Source organism: Bufo gargarizans, chromosome 6, assembly GCF_014858855.1.
Source record: "Bufo gargarizans isolate SCDJY-AF-19 chromosome 6, ASM1485885v1, whole genome shotgun sequence".
NCBI classification, from domain to species: Eukaryota; Metazoa; Chordata; class Amphibia; order Anura; family Bufonidae; genus Bufo; species Bufo gargarizans.
Window position 1 is genome coordinate 271,272,696 of NC_058085.1, and position 15,786 is coordinate 271,288,481.

At 43.4% G+C, this 15,786-nt stretch overlaps 1 protein-coding gene across 20 annotated transcripts in view; it reads right to left on the bottom strand.

Moving 5' to 3' along the window:
- SORBS1 (sorbin and SH3 domain containing 1) overlaps positions 1-15,786 on the bottom strand; it is a 336,387-nt gene that overhangs the window by 200,483 nt on the left and 120,118 nt on the right. For 18 of the 20 annotated variants that reach the window (XR_006390469.1, XM_044298962.1, XM_044298981.1 and 15 more), the window contains one exon: positions 2,047-2,117. The exons of the other annotated variants lie outside the window; for them this stretch is intronic. Coding sequence is in view for 16 of the 18 variants with exons in the window: in XM_044298962.1 (XP_044154897.1) it covers positions 2,047-2,063 (17 nt within the window). In the remaining 2 variants the exon portion in view is untranslated. The remainder of the gene's footprint in view (positions 1-2,046; positions 2,118-15,786) is intronic. 20 annotated transcript variants of the gene reach the window in all.

The following is a 15,786-nucleotide window of genomic DNA, read 5'->3' on the forward strand; positions in this document are numbered from 1 at the left end:
TCCTGGTACCATCTCTTCTCCACGATAGCAACCCACATGCAAGCAGCCATCCCCATAATGTAAAACAAGACGTGATTCATCAGAAAAGGTCACCTTCTTCCATTCATCTGTGGTCCAGTTCTCAGGCTCACAAGTCCATTGTAAGCACTTTCAGTAGTAGACAGGAGTACTTATGAGCACTTTGACTGGTCCGAGTCTATGCAGACCCATACACAGCAAGCTGCAATGTACTGTGTACTCTAATTCCTTTCTATCATAGGCAGGACTAACTAATTTGTGCTACAATAGCTCTTCTGTAGGATCAGATGAAACAAGCTAGCCCTCAGTCCACATATGCATCAATAAGCCTCAGATGCCCATGACCCAGTAACTGGTTCACAAGTTGTTCATCATTAGACCTCTTTTGTTAAGTACTAACCACTGCATACTGGGAACAGCCCCACAAGATCTGACTTTTTGGAGATTCTTTGACCCAGTCATAATTTGGACCTTAGAGACACCTACCAAATAGGGCCCAATAGACAATTAATCGCAGGTGCAACCCATGAACTACTAACACCGATAAACCAAAAAATGTCACTGCTTCAGAAGGTCTTTCAAAAATCCAATTTTTATTGAAATACATTAGATTTAAAAACAAGTAAATGGTATCGACAGCCAAAACCTCTTGGGGGTGCCACAGCATAGTCATAAATAAACAACGCGGGATGTAAAATGTAAATACATTCGAGTGGAGCCACAAAAGGTACATCTGGAGCAAATCAATACAAAAGATATATACAGACCCAAAAAAAAAGGACCTCCACGGGACACCCTAACAGGTGTTTCACATTGCTTCCTCAGGGGGGATTTCCAATGCGGAACACGTGTTGGCGTGTACTGTGGACCTACTTGCTTTGGGTCTATAAATTTTGTTTGTATTGATTTGCAGCGGATGTGCCATGTTTTTGGCTCTACTCGAATGTATTTCCATGTTACATCCCGCATTGTTTATTTATGGCCATGCTGTGGCACCATGTGGTTTTTGCTGTCGACACTATTTACTTTTTGAAATCTTTTGTATTTTAATAAAAATTAGATTTAGACCTTTTGAAGCAGTGTGTCATTTTTTGGGTTTATCAGTGTTAACAGTTTGGACCATGTCAAACTCGCTCAGTTTCCTATGCTTGCCATTTTTCCTGTTTCGAACACATGGATGTCAAGTTATATTATGCAATTTGTCAGCACTTTCCTTATGACTGCAGAAATACGAGCATTTCTTTTAAAGGGGTTCTCTCACTTCAGCAAAATGAGTTTATTATGTAGAGAAAGTTAATACAAGGTACTTACTAATGTATTGTGATTGTCCATATTGGACTCCTTTGCTGGCTGGATTCATTTTTTCATCACATTATACACTGCTGTTTCCATGGTGACCACCCTGCAATCCAGCATCGGTGGCCGTGCTTGCACACTATAGGAAAAAGCACCGGCCTCTGTGATCTGATATGATCCCGGCCACGAGAGAGGCTGGCGCTTTTTCCTATAGTCTGCAAGCATGACCACCGCTGCTAGATTGCAGGGTGGCCGTAACCATGGAAACAAGAAGTGTATAATGTGATGGATAAATGAATCCAGCCAGCTAAGGAAGCAATATGGACAATCACAATACATTAGTAAGTGCCTTGTATTAACTTTCTCTACATGATAAATGCCATTTGCTAAAGTGAGACAGCCCCTTTAAGGAATTGGAAGAGGTTGACTGTGTTCTTCAATGACTACCACCATGCTCACTACTATAACTTGCATAGCTCCACATCTGAGTGACCTCAAAGAGATATTGAAAGAAACAGTTGGTAAGCGGGCAGTAACCAATTTATTAAGATTTCTAGCAACGGCAAATCGCGATAATAAAGGCAGCAATATGTATTTCTGTCCATTCCCGAAATCCAGCCAACATGGCGACAATGCTGGCATACTCCGATATTCAAGCCAATAGAAATGAACATCCAGGGCTCAGCATTCAGCGCCACTAGTGCCATAAATAATTGAGTAGATGCTTCTCACCTTACTTGTGCAGCCATAGCAGTATGTCAGGAAACAGGTGGCTCAATGTTGGCGGTGTGTTACCAAAGAAACTGCAAAATAAGATGGAAAATGGATGACACACCATTGTGCAGTCAGTGATAATGAAGTACACAGCAAGTGAGGAGGACGCTGGACGGAGGGCCCAGATTCTGATGTTCAGCAGGACAGGGTGTAAACAGGCAACGTACACATATCGAGAGCAATTTATCATCCCTTTACACCAGTTTCCTGGTGTAAAAAAGTCCAAAACCACAGGTTTACGACTTTTTAAAGACACAAGTGGCATTTCTACACCACCCTCGTTACTTTCCGAAAAGGAGGTGCGATGGGGGCAGATTGTGGGCTGGGCCATTTCTGGCGTAAATGAGGACTGAAATCTATGCCCGCTCAGTTTAGGTGCACAGATTGATGGAGGATGCACCTAAATAAATAAAGCAAGTCGACTAAGGGCGCATGGAATATCAAAGTCCAGCGCAAATGCCAGTCTTTGATATAATCCCCCCCCCCCCCCCCCCCCACTGTGTAGAATAAAGTTACAAATATGACCTCTGACTAACAACACTGGGACAAGATACCAACTTTGGAGGAGGACTCAAATCTGTTCCCTGCCTAATGTTCCATAAGTATATACCGAAGAAGGACCGCACTCACTTTCTTGACGACATGAACAGACTTTTATTCAAAGCATAATAGCATCATCAGTGACTGACAAAGCTATTATGCTTTGAATAAAAGTCCCTTCATATCGTCAAGAAAGTGAGAGCCGGTCCTTCTTCGCCATTTACTAGTGGGACGCCTTCCCTGGACGCGTGCACCACGGGCTAACCGCAGTGCCGACTCATCTTCTTCGATAATGCTCCATAAGTGTCAGAGAGCACCCTAACGCAACAGGAAAGGTTCAGTCAGACGAGTTCACGTGATGTTCAAGGCCGTGTGCTGGCCTAATGTAGAACAGTGACCTATTATAACATTTCCTATGGAGTATTCTAGTGGTTTCATCCTCAGGATAGCTCGTCAATATCAGACTGGTGGGGGGTACGACTCCTGACACCGCCACCTGTGAGCTGTTTGAAGGAGGCGCAGTGATCTTGTCAGCAATGTATCTTCAGTTTTTAACTCCTCTTTATTATCCCATTCACTTGAATGGAAGAGAAAACTGTAATTATACAAAATGCTGACTGGCAAGGGTGCTGGGAGTTGGATCTCCACCAATCTGATATTGATGACCCATCCTGAATACCCCTTTAAAAGGAATCTGTCGCCACAAAATTCACAGTAAATCCAGGCGCAATGCCTTGTAGGGCTCCCTTATCTGAATGTAACGATACCTTTCACTTAGTGATCTATTGCTTCATTCCGGAGGAAAATAGGCCAATATGCAAATGAGCAATTAAAGGGGTTTTCCAATACTTAAAAACTGTTGACCTATCCTCTTGGGACACCCGCTGATAAGCTTTTACTTCAGTCAATGAATGGGGCTGAGCGCAATATCAAGCACAGCCGCTATACAATGCATGGCTCTGCGCTTGGTGAGCAGGGAGAAGGCCGCGGCGCTCTCACAGGAGCGTTAGTGTTTTCTCAATTCTCAAACAGCTGATCGGGAAGCAGGGGGGGGGGGTGTCCTGTGTGTCGGAACCCCACCAATCAGATACTGATCACCTATCAAGAGGATAAGTCATGAGTATTTAAGTCTCAAAAAACCCTTTTAAAGGGGTAATCCAGCACATATAATGCCAGGAATGAGCTTCCCTAGCATATGGCAGGTGACGCTGGGGAGGCTCGTTCCTGTCCCGGCCTGTTATTGGCTGAAACCCCTGTCACCGGATGTTTTGATCCGCGCGATGGGGAGATGCAGCGGCGGCTGTGCGGGCATCAGGAGCGTCGCAGGTGCTGAGGAGCAGGGTAAGTATAAACTGTATGAGGTGCCCAGGCATTTTTGGGGGGCATTCTAGGTGTTGGATAACTCATTTAAGTGCAAAGGACAGGCCCAAGCCATTCTGTGCACAATTGCTTCCCCCTCTACTTGATTGATGGGGCCCGGGCGCAATGACTACAGGAACCCGGCCCTACCAATCACTTATATTAGCTGCCTGCTGGTATCCTGCACTAGATCTAGACAAACATTATTTCATTGAAAGGTGTTATGGAAGGACTTGCAGGGGACATATGTCTCTCATCAAGATAAGAAATGTCCACGTGTTGAAAGGCTCACCACCAATCACATGTATATTTAAGCAGATGGAGCACATTTCCAGGAGCCATGTTTGGTGTGACAAAGGCATCTTCCCTTTATGGTAATAAACGTTAATCAGTTGCATACTAGAGAAATTCTTCTCCAAATGCTGCCTGGGAATTGTGTTTTATGCCTTGCCAGGACCTAAAATCCATGTGAGACTGATGACATAATCTGAGTGAGGGAGATAGCAGTCCTCGTGTCTGGGATGACAAGTGAATTACTGCGAGTACTGAAGAAAGAAGCCAGGTGTACTCCAACCTAAAGGATTTCTGTGTGTCTAAATGAAAATCCCCTTGAATAGCCCATATACCCATCACGATGTTATTATTACTTATATGTATCCATTATCAGAAGAACAAGCATGTTCCTTCACATAATTAATGAATCAGTTACAATTCTGGTCTATAACAATAATTTTACAGCATTTTTTACTAATTCATTAAATATGCTGGGTTTTGGAAAAAAAAAAAAAAAAAAAAAAAAAATGCGATAGACCCACCCCCCCCCAAAAAAAAATAATATGCACCAAAAATCAAATTAAAGTGCCACAAAAAAGCAATGACGCCACCTTCAAAGTATTCATAGTAACATTACCCAAAATAATTATTCTTACAATGAAGAATAAAACAGATGCAGTGTTGATTAAAGGGGTTGTCCAATGAAAAATATTCTTCAATTTTCAAACCAGCACCTGGATTTGAAAACTTTTGTAAATGCATGTAATTAAAGGGGTTGTCCGAGTGATTTTTTTGTTCTTTTCTATGTTCCTAACTAGGCAAATAACAACTTTACAATTAACTCACTTTATCTGCAGTGCCTGGTTTATCAGATTTCACTGAGGGTCACATGACCTGTGATGTCCGCTTCTCTCTCTGCTCTGATAAAGTTCGTTAAACGAGATGTCACTGTGCAGGCCACACCCCCTTCACTGGCTGTCTGCTCTCTTCTAGGATTCTTAACCCCTTCAGCTGCACAGACTGGGTAGCTGCAGGCAGTGACAATTCTGGGCACAGGAGCTGACAGACTAGAGAGGGCATTGCACAAGAAGGTAGGGGGAAGATCCTGTGTGTATTAGCAGTGTCACTATACAGGTGGGACTTGAAGTTCTACACTTACAAGTTGTTGATTCTCCCAGCAGGCAGACATGTCACTCAGAGCAGCTCTTGTATCCACTCTCTTAGCAGTGTCATTATACAGCTGGGACTTGTAGTGCTACACATACAACATGCTTCTGATTCTTCCAGCAGGCAGACATGTCACTTAGGGCAGCTCTTGTAGCCACTCCCTTAGCAGAACAGGGGGAGGGGCAAAGGTTGTTGTTATTGCAGGTAATAAAGGGCCAGAAAAAAACCAGGGAAATGAGGAAATGTATATATATTTTTTGCATAAAACTTGCTTAGCTAAGTTATATATTGCTGCCCATCAGATTTTCAGTGCTATATATATTTTTTTCATAACTCAGACAACCCCTTTAAATATTTAGTATAGCCACTGAGTTATTCTTTAAATGTATCTCTATAGTGCCACCTTTTTGTTTTTTCTTATTTCTTTGTCCTGCTCACTGAGAAGGCCGCACATGCTCAGTTTCATCCTTCAACTTTCTCCTGAGCTGTGATAGGGAGAGCTAAGACACGCCCCCTTAGCTGCAGCAGAAGACACTCCCCTTGAGCTGCCAGCTTGATATAAATCTATCAGAGCAATATATGGTGAGATCTCTGGACTCATGTGAGGTACAGGGCTGGTTCTAGCTTTGTTAGAAAAGAGATTGTCTTTTACTATGTGATGTCTGATTTTCATTTTTTACATTAGTCATGGGATAACCCCTTTAAAGAAAAAAAATATTTTTTTAAATCTTTTTAAAAAGTATATATTATATAAAGTTTTACATACAGTATAAGCTATGTTCTGTCTGTCCTCCGCAATGTTTATTTTCGGGTAGCCAAGATTTGGTAAAAAAAAAAAAAAACGCTGAGTGGCAAAGTTATGGGGCACTATGGCTGGTTTTTGCTGTTATGGAGGCACTGTTGCTGTGTAGATTTACTGCATTTGCTGTGGAGCAACACACTGCCCCAACTGCTGGTCTGATGATCTGGGGAGCCAACTCATCTGACTGTGATGGCTAACCTCCGGCACTCCAGCTGTGGTAAAACTACGACTCCCAAAATGCACACTTGCTTGGCTGTTCTCAGAACTCGATAGAAATGAATGGAGCATGCTGGGAGTCGTAGTTTCACGGCAGCTGAAGTGCCGAAGGTTAGCCATCACTGTTGACATATGACATTCGGTCACCCTAAGGCCCCTTGCAGACGAACGTGTCCGGATTAGGTCCGGATGCATTGCGGATGCCTTCAGTGAAAAGTGCGCGATTTCGGAAACCAATTCATTCAGTTTTGTTTGCGATCGCATTCAGTTATTTTCGCGCGGGTGCAATGCGATTTAATGCGTTTTGCACGCGCGTGATAAAACACGTAATCTCTTAGCAACCATCCGTGAAAAACGCATTGCATCCGCACTTGCTTGCGGATGCATTGAGATTTTCACACAGCTCCATTCAGTTCTATGGGGCCAGTGTTGCGTGAAAATCGCAGAATATAGAGCATGCTGCGATTTTCACGCAATGCAAAAGTGATGCATGAAAACCAACGCACATGTACACAGTCCCATTGAAATGAATTGGTCCGGATTCCGATATGGGCGCAATACGTTCGCATCACACATGGCACCCGTGCGGAATTCTCGCTCGTCTGCAAGGGGCCTTAGACTTCCCAAAGCTTCTCTGTCAGTTTATCAGTAGACTGAACAGTAATACAAGGGACACTAACAGCTCAGCGATATGTGCAGGACAACCTAGGGCAACACGTGTTCCTCTCATAGCAGGGCTTCCAACTGGCATTTTTCAGCAGGATAATGTTCGCTCACATACAGCAAGGGTTTTCCAGAAAGGTCTCTGCCATATTGCAATACTTCCTTGGCCTGCCCGGTCACCAGATTTACCACCAACCAAGCATTTATGGGACCAGCAGGGACCACAGCTTCATCAACCTGTGTGAGGTTCTACAAGCCCAGCTGCAACATCTCTGGGCAAATGTGCCACAAAACACCATACAGAACTTGTAGGCCTCCACGCCCAGCCGTATCTCATCCTGTATTCAGGCTAGAGGAGGTCCAACATGGTCCTAAAGCCTCCTTTCTATTGTACAGTTTTCGCCAATAAACTTTAAAGAGGACCTTTAAGGCTATGAGCTGTGCGCTGTGATTGGCCAGCGCTGCAGCAAGGGACAACCCTAATACAAAAAATCCGTCCAGTACAACAGAGGGAGCTGCAGACACCGGAGACCTATACCGGGCGAACGGAGCGGTGCCCAGACATACTAGTAAGTGCAGGGGGGCCCCTGGGCGCCGCTCTGCCCACAGATATAGTTAGTTTTTAGTTTTTAAACTAGTGAAAGGTCCTCTTTAAATAATCCTTTTGTTGTAATATTATAACCACTTACATATATAATCATTACATTCACATATAGAAAGTTTCATTAAATTCCAACAACTTCTTCTTGGTGTGTTTTTTTTTTGGCAAGGAGTGTACTTAAAGGGGTTCTGCACTTTCATTTAACTGATGATCTATCCTCTGGATAGATCATCAGCTTCCAACACCCGGGACTCCCGCCGATCAGCTGTTTGAGCAGTGGCACTCCAGCAGGGCCGCGGCCTTCTCATTGTTTACCGCCGGCCCACTGACGTCACGACTAGTATCAACTAGCGTGGGCGGGGCTAAGCTCTGTTCACTTGAATGGAGCTTAGCCGCGCCCACGCTAGTTGATACTAGTCGTGACGTCAGTGGGCCGGCGGTAAACAGTGAGAAGGCCGCGGCGCTGCTGGAGCGCTGTTGCCTTCTCAAACAGCTGATCGGCGGGGGTCCCGGGTGTCGGACCCCTGCCTATCAGAAGCTGATGATCTATCCAGAGGATAGATCATTAGTTAAATGAAAGTGCAGAACCCCTTTAAATTATAAGGGCAAAACTATATTTGGTGCAGTACACTTGTTACAGGAACCTTTTTGAACTATTTCTTGTAATATTGTGAGATCAGAAGGCAAAATTCCAGGAAAACGGGTATTTGACATTCTAACTGATTTATAATGTCAAAAACAACATCTTAATTGGAAAATATGAAATATTAGAACAAAATGAGCGTATATTGCACGAAGATTAAAGCAGTTGTAAAGGAGGATATAAGAAATATGCCTCCTTTTTTTAAGTGGTTTTCCGGTTTGCATCAATGTCATTTAAAATAATTTGTAATGTGTTTCTTTTACCTTTTATTGCTCCTATCTCCCGTTCTGGGCTGTGGTCACATGACTATGTCCATGCAGCTCTTTATTATTTCCTGTCATGTTATGACCATGGGAGGAGCAGTGATAGGGGAGTGTCTGTTACTTGCTGGTGGGAGGAGCTATAAACTAGCTGGGCGTTGTTATGGGCAGTAATAGGGGAGTGTCTATGTAACTAGCTGGTGGGAGGAGCTATAAAATAGCTGGGCGTTGTTAGGGGCAGTGCTGGAGCTGGCAGAAGAAGTGCATCATGGGTTGGATATAACAACAGGAAGCGTTGCATACAATACAGGATGGAAACCAACCAGAGAGCTTACATCCTAAATATGGGTTAGGAGAGTCCAAATTGAAAAACGCATAGGGAACATTCTACATACAGGATGGAAAGAAACCAGAGTGATTGGTTTACATGGTGAAAACAGGTGTGTCCAAGTTGAAAGAAAAAAGCACAGGGAAGATGTACGCTGTACGTGAGGTAAGCAACTACATAAGCATATCTGTTTATAACCACAGTAAGCCTGTGAGGGGTAGAGGGGATTTCACATTAAAGGGAACCTGTCACCAGGACATTCGCTAGGGTATGGCCAAACAATGCAGCTGTACCGTGGTGGCGATGGAGCCACCTTGTGGCCGAATATAACGCGGGTGTATGAGCCGCTGTGCAATGAAATTAACTAATTATGACATTTTTTTATTCAATATTCATTGTTTATGGCTACACAATTTTTGAGGCTTACAAGTAGGCTCAAACACGTTCCTTCTCTCTGCTTCACCCCTACCCTGTGGTAAAAACATCCACATGACTCCACATGAACCCTGATGCTAGTGATGCATCTTTACAAGGTTTTCATGCATGCTGATGGAAGACATACCTCTAGAAGAAATCCTGAACGTATTACTGGAAATACGTTTCATCTACTGCGTTTTTTAAAAATGGCTAGAAACTGCAAATAATGAAAATCAGAAGTTGCACTGTGAAGGACAGCATTTGGAATGAGCATGTGATGTTCTTATCCAAACTTAAACAGCCAGTGATTTCCAGCCATGTAATGAGTCAGCTTTGTCTGTTTTAGCAATGATCTCTCTTTTCTGAACACTACCATTGTAGGAAACACCTGATAACCATCAGGCACTGTCTTGCCGATCCTTTGTAGGGTCACATCTGGCTGGAACACAATGCAGGTTGCTATGAGCTCTTCCGAAGTAAACCTGGAACTGCTTCCCATGCTGCACTGAGTGTGTCTTTCAAGCCGATGAACATGAATTAGAAGAATATACTAAGTGTTACTTTGTGCCAATTATAAAAACTTTCCATCAAGGGTGTAACTATAGAGAGCACAGAGGTAAAAGTTGCACGCCTGTATTGGTGCCTGGGGGGCCCAGACACATCTCAGAGGCATACAACAAATACATCAGTATTATCAATGGGACATGGCAGATGAGGAATCCATTTACAGGTATTTCAGTAGAACTCAAGAAAAGTTCAAGTTTACAGCAGTCACAATCAGCATCTTAACACTTTGTAATGACCGTTAAAGGGGTTGTCCACCAATTAAAACAGGCTCAGAATGGTAGTAATATTCACCTTATTGATCCCTCACTGGTCCCTACCTCCTGGTACCTCTCGACACAGGCAACATGACGACTCAGCAATCACCGTCTGAGGTTGGTCACTGCTGTGGCCAGTAATTGGATCAGTGGCCATGTTTCCAGTGTTCAGAGGGATCAAGAAGTAGAGAGCATCAGGGGATCTGTAAGGTATCACTCATTTTTATACCATTCTGAAAAAATATACTAGCTAGGCTCTCATGTTCAAGTGAAGGTGGAAAAGACACAAACTGCCCAATCAAAGATATCTGATCCACATTTTTTGCAGATCGGATGCGGACCCATTCACCTCAGCACCGTGTGCTGTCCGTATCGGTCTGACTATTCCGTAGCACCCGCACAAAAATAGAACATCCTATTCTTGTCCATAGAGGACTCAGGTTCCGTACCACAAAAACGGATATGGCAGTTTGTGTAAGCCCTTACTGCATGACTCTTCAAAATATCATAGCATCAAGTGTGAATACAGCTGCCAATCACCGATAACACCTCCTCCCTGTACCGATAGATGTTCATAGGAGGTGGAAAAAGCAATGATATAAACGTATAAATGATAAGTTTACCGAATCTTTTCTCACAAAACTATTTATTAACCTTCTCGACATCTCCTACTCTATAACTTGCTGCTTTCAGATTGCATTTAATTTTTTGGTGACAGGTCCTCTTTATCTGCTTGACACCAGTCATGTCCCATCCTAAACGACTATTGGAAGTCAGTCTTCCGTTTGGTTTCAAATTTAGCGAGGCGGAAAATAGACCCATCCCCTGAGTTGGCCTTGTTGTTCATTGGGATTAAGGAAATACCGCTCCCGAATAGACACATTGTAGGCCATGTTTTGCTCAGCGCCAAATTGGTAGTTACCCGGCACTGGAAAAGTCAGATCCCTCCTTCGATTTTCGAAGTTATACAAGAGATTAATCAGACTTGCAGGTATGAACATTCATTACCCCCATCAACCATACCCATTAAATTGAGACAGGCGACTTGGAGTGAGTGGATCAGTAGTCCCTTCTACTCCCCTTGAGGAGGGAGTCCGGGATACAGGCGGAAGCAGCGGAGATACAGCTGAAATACGATACGGGTATTTCTTAACCCTTCCTTATGTGTGTTCCTCCCCCATCCCTCCGTTATTTCCTCTTCCCTAGAGGAGGCCTTACCCTAGGTTGCTCTGTGGTAATCCACAGCTCTTGGTTTGATCTGTTTATACTGTTGGTGTATACGGCGGCATGGCCTATGCTGCGGAATGTGGATAACACCTGTAGGTGTTTTGGCGTTACACCTGGGTTACTGCTGATATGTACGGTTATGGTGTATTGTGCATTATTGTGTGGCAGTGGCTGCGCCCACTGATGTATTGTCATAACGCACCTTCTCATCTGACTACTGTGATGGTGTCTATGTCCGAATACTTCTTTGTTTTATTGATAAAATAAAAAACTATTGAAACTATCTGCTTGACACCAATTATATAATGCTAAATACAGTGAATCCTCTTTAAAAGTCCATTAGAAGCTCAGTGGTTAGCACTGGTGCCTCGCAGCGCCGGGATCCTGGGTTTGAATTTATTTATTTTATTTTATTCAGTTATATAGCGCTACTATATTCCGCAATCCTTTACAGACATTAGCATTCAACTGTCCCCAATGGGGCTCACAATCTAAGGTCCCTATAAGTCCGACCAAAGGACAACATCTGCATGAAATATGTATTTTCTCTATGGGTTTCTTCCCACACTCCAAATCCATACTGATAAGGAACTTAGATTGTGAGCCCCATTGGGGACAGCCCGATGCTAATGTCTGTAAAGCGCTGCAGAATATAGTAGCGCTATATAAATGTGTAAAATAAATACATAAAAGTCCATCCCTCTGTAAAAGTCCAATTTTCTGTGACAGATTTTCAATTTCCCTATATCTTCATGTATACTGACCTTTACTTTCAGATGACCACTCCAATAGAAGACCAGTCAGGAGGTACTCGGGGGAAATAGCTGTTGGCCAAACGATAATTTGGCCGACAACTATTGATTGCGTATGGGAGCCTTCAATTTATGCTACATTACATAAAGTGAAGTTAATGAACCTAATATTAGGTGCACTTCATATTCATTGTATATAGTGAATATAGCATTAGTTTACATACTCTGTTTGCAGAGTGCCATTGTGTTGGCTTTTACTAGCATTAGGAGTATCTTCATTTACGCTGTAATATGGAACATACCACATTCGTAAGATATAACTTTAGGGGTGGGCGATATGGCCTAAAATCTATATTGCAATATAATTTTAAGCATGTGCGATATGCGCTATATATTCTATATTTCGGGGGGGGGGGGGGGGGTAAACTTAAAAAAAACTTTTTATTTAATAACTATTCGCCCCCTTAGGGGCTAGAACCTTGGATCTTTTTAACCCTTGCCAGAGCTCTATTAGGGTGAATAGGACTTCACACTCTCCCTGCTGCTCTGTGCATAGTACACACAGCAGCAGGGAGCCGACTATGGAAGCCAGGGCTTCAATAGCATCCTGGCTGCCATCGTAACCGATCGGAGCCCCGCGATTACACTGCTGGGGCTCCAATCCGAAGCTACCACCCTGGGGCCACTGCCACCAATGATTTAATCGTGTGGAAGGGGATGGGGTGGGGCCGCAATTAATGTAATACTTCGAAGAGGGGGAGTAGAAGAGAGGGGCTGTGGCCACTGTGCCACCAATGATTAAAGTTAATATGCCCGAATACAAACGTAGCTACCTGCATATTTCGGTCATATCCCATACCTGGCTTCTATTACTGCGCGCCGTGATCCGCCGCAATTAACCCCTCAGGACCTGAGGGGTTAATTGCAGCAGATCACGGTGCACAGTAATAGAGGTTGGGTATGGGATATAGCTGGCATATGCAGGCTACGTTTGTATTCAGTCCCTCCCCCCCTCCTCTCTGTTCTCATTGGTGGTGCAGTGGCCACAGTCCCTCCCCTCCTCCTCCTAGTCTGTTCTCATTGGTGGTCAGCGGCAGCCACACACAGTGGGGAGGGAGAGACTCTCTCCTTCTCCACTGTGCCGGCTCACGAGAGCGGCGCATGCCATGTTCTACTGCGATATAAACTAAATCTCTATCGTTGGCCAGATTTATATCGTTTATATCGCATATCGTCTATATCGCCCACCCCTAACTGTATACCTAACAAACTGAAACTTGTACACTTAGCAACCAATGTGCACATCTGTATATGTAGCTTGGAGCAGAATAACTGTGCACCCTGAGCGTGAACCATCAACATCTGCTTAAGAAATATTGAATATCTTCAGAGACAAACTGTCCATGTTTTATGGATGAAGTAGCAGGACGCTTACTTAGGTCCTAATATTCCGAGTCATGTTTGCAATGTAGTCCCTTGTCATCCACCTAAAGCTATGTACTGTAGATGCCAGAAAGCATAATGTACCGCAGACACCACATCTTTTTATATTTATCCTGGCAGGGCTGAGGGTTTCTGAAGAAAGGACATTGATTGGGCTGGCACGGTAAGGTACACAAAGGAACAAATTCAGACATCAATGGTTTTGCAGCGAGAACGCAGACACAAAAACACATCCAGTGCCACGAACGTGTAATGTGTTTCCTCAGGGAGGGTGGCACATACTCTACGTATCTGGCAGAAAATGAACAAATTGTTTTACATTTTTAACATAGTTTTATGTTTTCATTGAATTAAATGTACAGTAATTTAATTATAAAATTATCTTATAAAAAGCATATGAATGGCGGTATTGTCTGAGGGCATCACTTGAGCAAAGTTCTCTTATCCTTGTGTTTTCACAGTACTGTAATACCAGTGCATTATACTGTATCTAACTATACATTCAATGGCTTCCGTTTTCAATGACAGGTCTAATAATAAGTCTGGAACACGATTTCTGTTGGATGGCACATTCACGATCTTGTAACTACAAAGGAGATAAAGACTAATAACTCTACCTGAGGGAAGGAAACATTAGAAGGACACTTTTATCAATACCAACAACCTATACAATAAATATTCTGTGTAATAAATAAAAAAAAATAAAAAAAATGGGTGGATGTTTTCTGGATATGATTTTTAAGTCACTCCATGTGATCTAGATCTTTTCTAGAGTCTTTAAAGGGGTTGTCCCACAATACAAAAAACGTATTATCCCCAAGAGAGAGGGTAAAGTGTCTGAATGGCAAAGGTGCAACTGCAGTGACCTCCATCGATCACTAAAATGAGGACGGGGATGTTTGTTTTTGTGGCCTCCGTTTTGAAGTTGTTCTTGCCATTACGCAGGATAGCCCATACGAAATAGCACATTAGAAGCGGCTTCTTCTAACCAGTACTGAACACATTTTAGGTGGATGTTCTGAGAGAGAAAGAAGACTAGGGGGTGCCATACCAAGTAACACAACAGTTAGGCCCCTTTCACACGAGCGAGTTTTTCGCGCGGGTGCAATGCGTGACTTGAACGCATTGCACCCGCACTGAATCCTGACCCATTCATTTCAATGGGTCTTTGTACATGAGCGTTGTTTTTCACGCATCACTTCTGCGTTGTGTGAAAATCACAGCATGTTCTATATTCAGCTTTTTTTCACGCAGCCCTGGCCCCATAGAAGTGAACGGGGCTGCGTGAAAAAAGCATTGCATCCGCAAACAAGTGCGGGTGCGATGCATTTTTCACTGATGGTTGCTAAGAGATGTTGTTTGTAAACCTTCAGTTTACCACACGCGTGAAAAACGCATCAAAACGCATTGCACTCGCGCAGAAAAAAACTGAACAACTCAACGCAATCGCAGACAAAACTTACTGAACTTGCTTGCAAAATGGTGCGAGTTTCACTGAACGCTCCCTGAACGCATCCGGAGCCAATCCGTCACGCTCGTGTGAAAGAGGCCTAATGGAAATATCTAGACAAAAAAAGGGAGTTTTTTTTTATTTTTAAAGGATTCCAATGAAAACATGTTGGGGGTCAATTATGAACAGATATACACCACTTTTGTGGCGTATATCTGGCGCAGATTCATGTTGCGGCAGAATCTGCAACTTCTTCCAGCAAGGAAGCTGGCTTCCATTTAGAAATCGGCGGTCCACTGCCAGCACAGGGGCTTATTAAGTGCGGCATCTGAAACACTGGTCTTAATAAATGTGCCCCTTTGTGTTTTTCCTGATCTGATCTAACAATAGAGTACATTAACAGTTGAATGTTAGACAATGGAGCTATAAGAGACAAGCCAAAACGCACCGGTGCTTCATGGGACCTCAAGCAAATAGCAATAGGGAGAGTAGCGAGCCATTCGTTAGGAAAGAAGCTCATACAGGAAAGTTGTTCTACCAATGTAGACACAACAACAACGCAGGTATGTAGATCATACAAGGATGCATCCTTCAGGCTGTTTCCTGGCGCTACCAAATTGAAGAGTGATAAAGTAGACTAAATAACCAGTCAAGGGTACTTCCTTTACAAGGAAGGTACAGTCAGTTGGTTATTCTTCTCTCTCGTTTTATCTGCGGGCACCTACAGAAGAAGTAA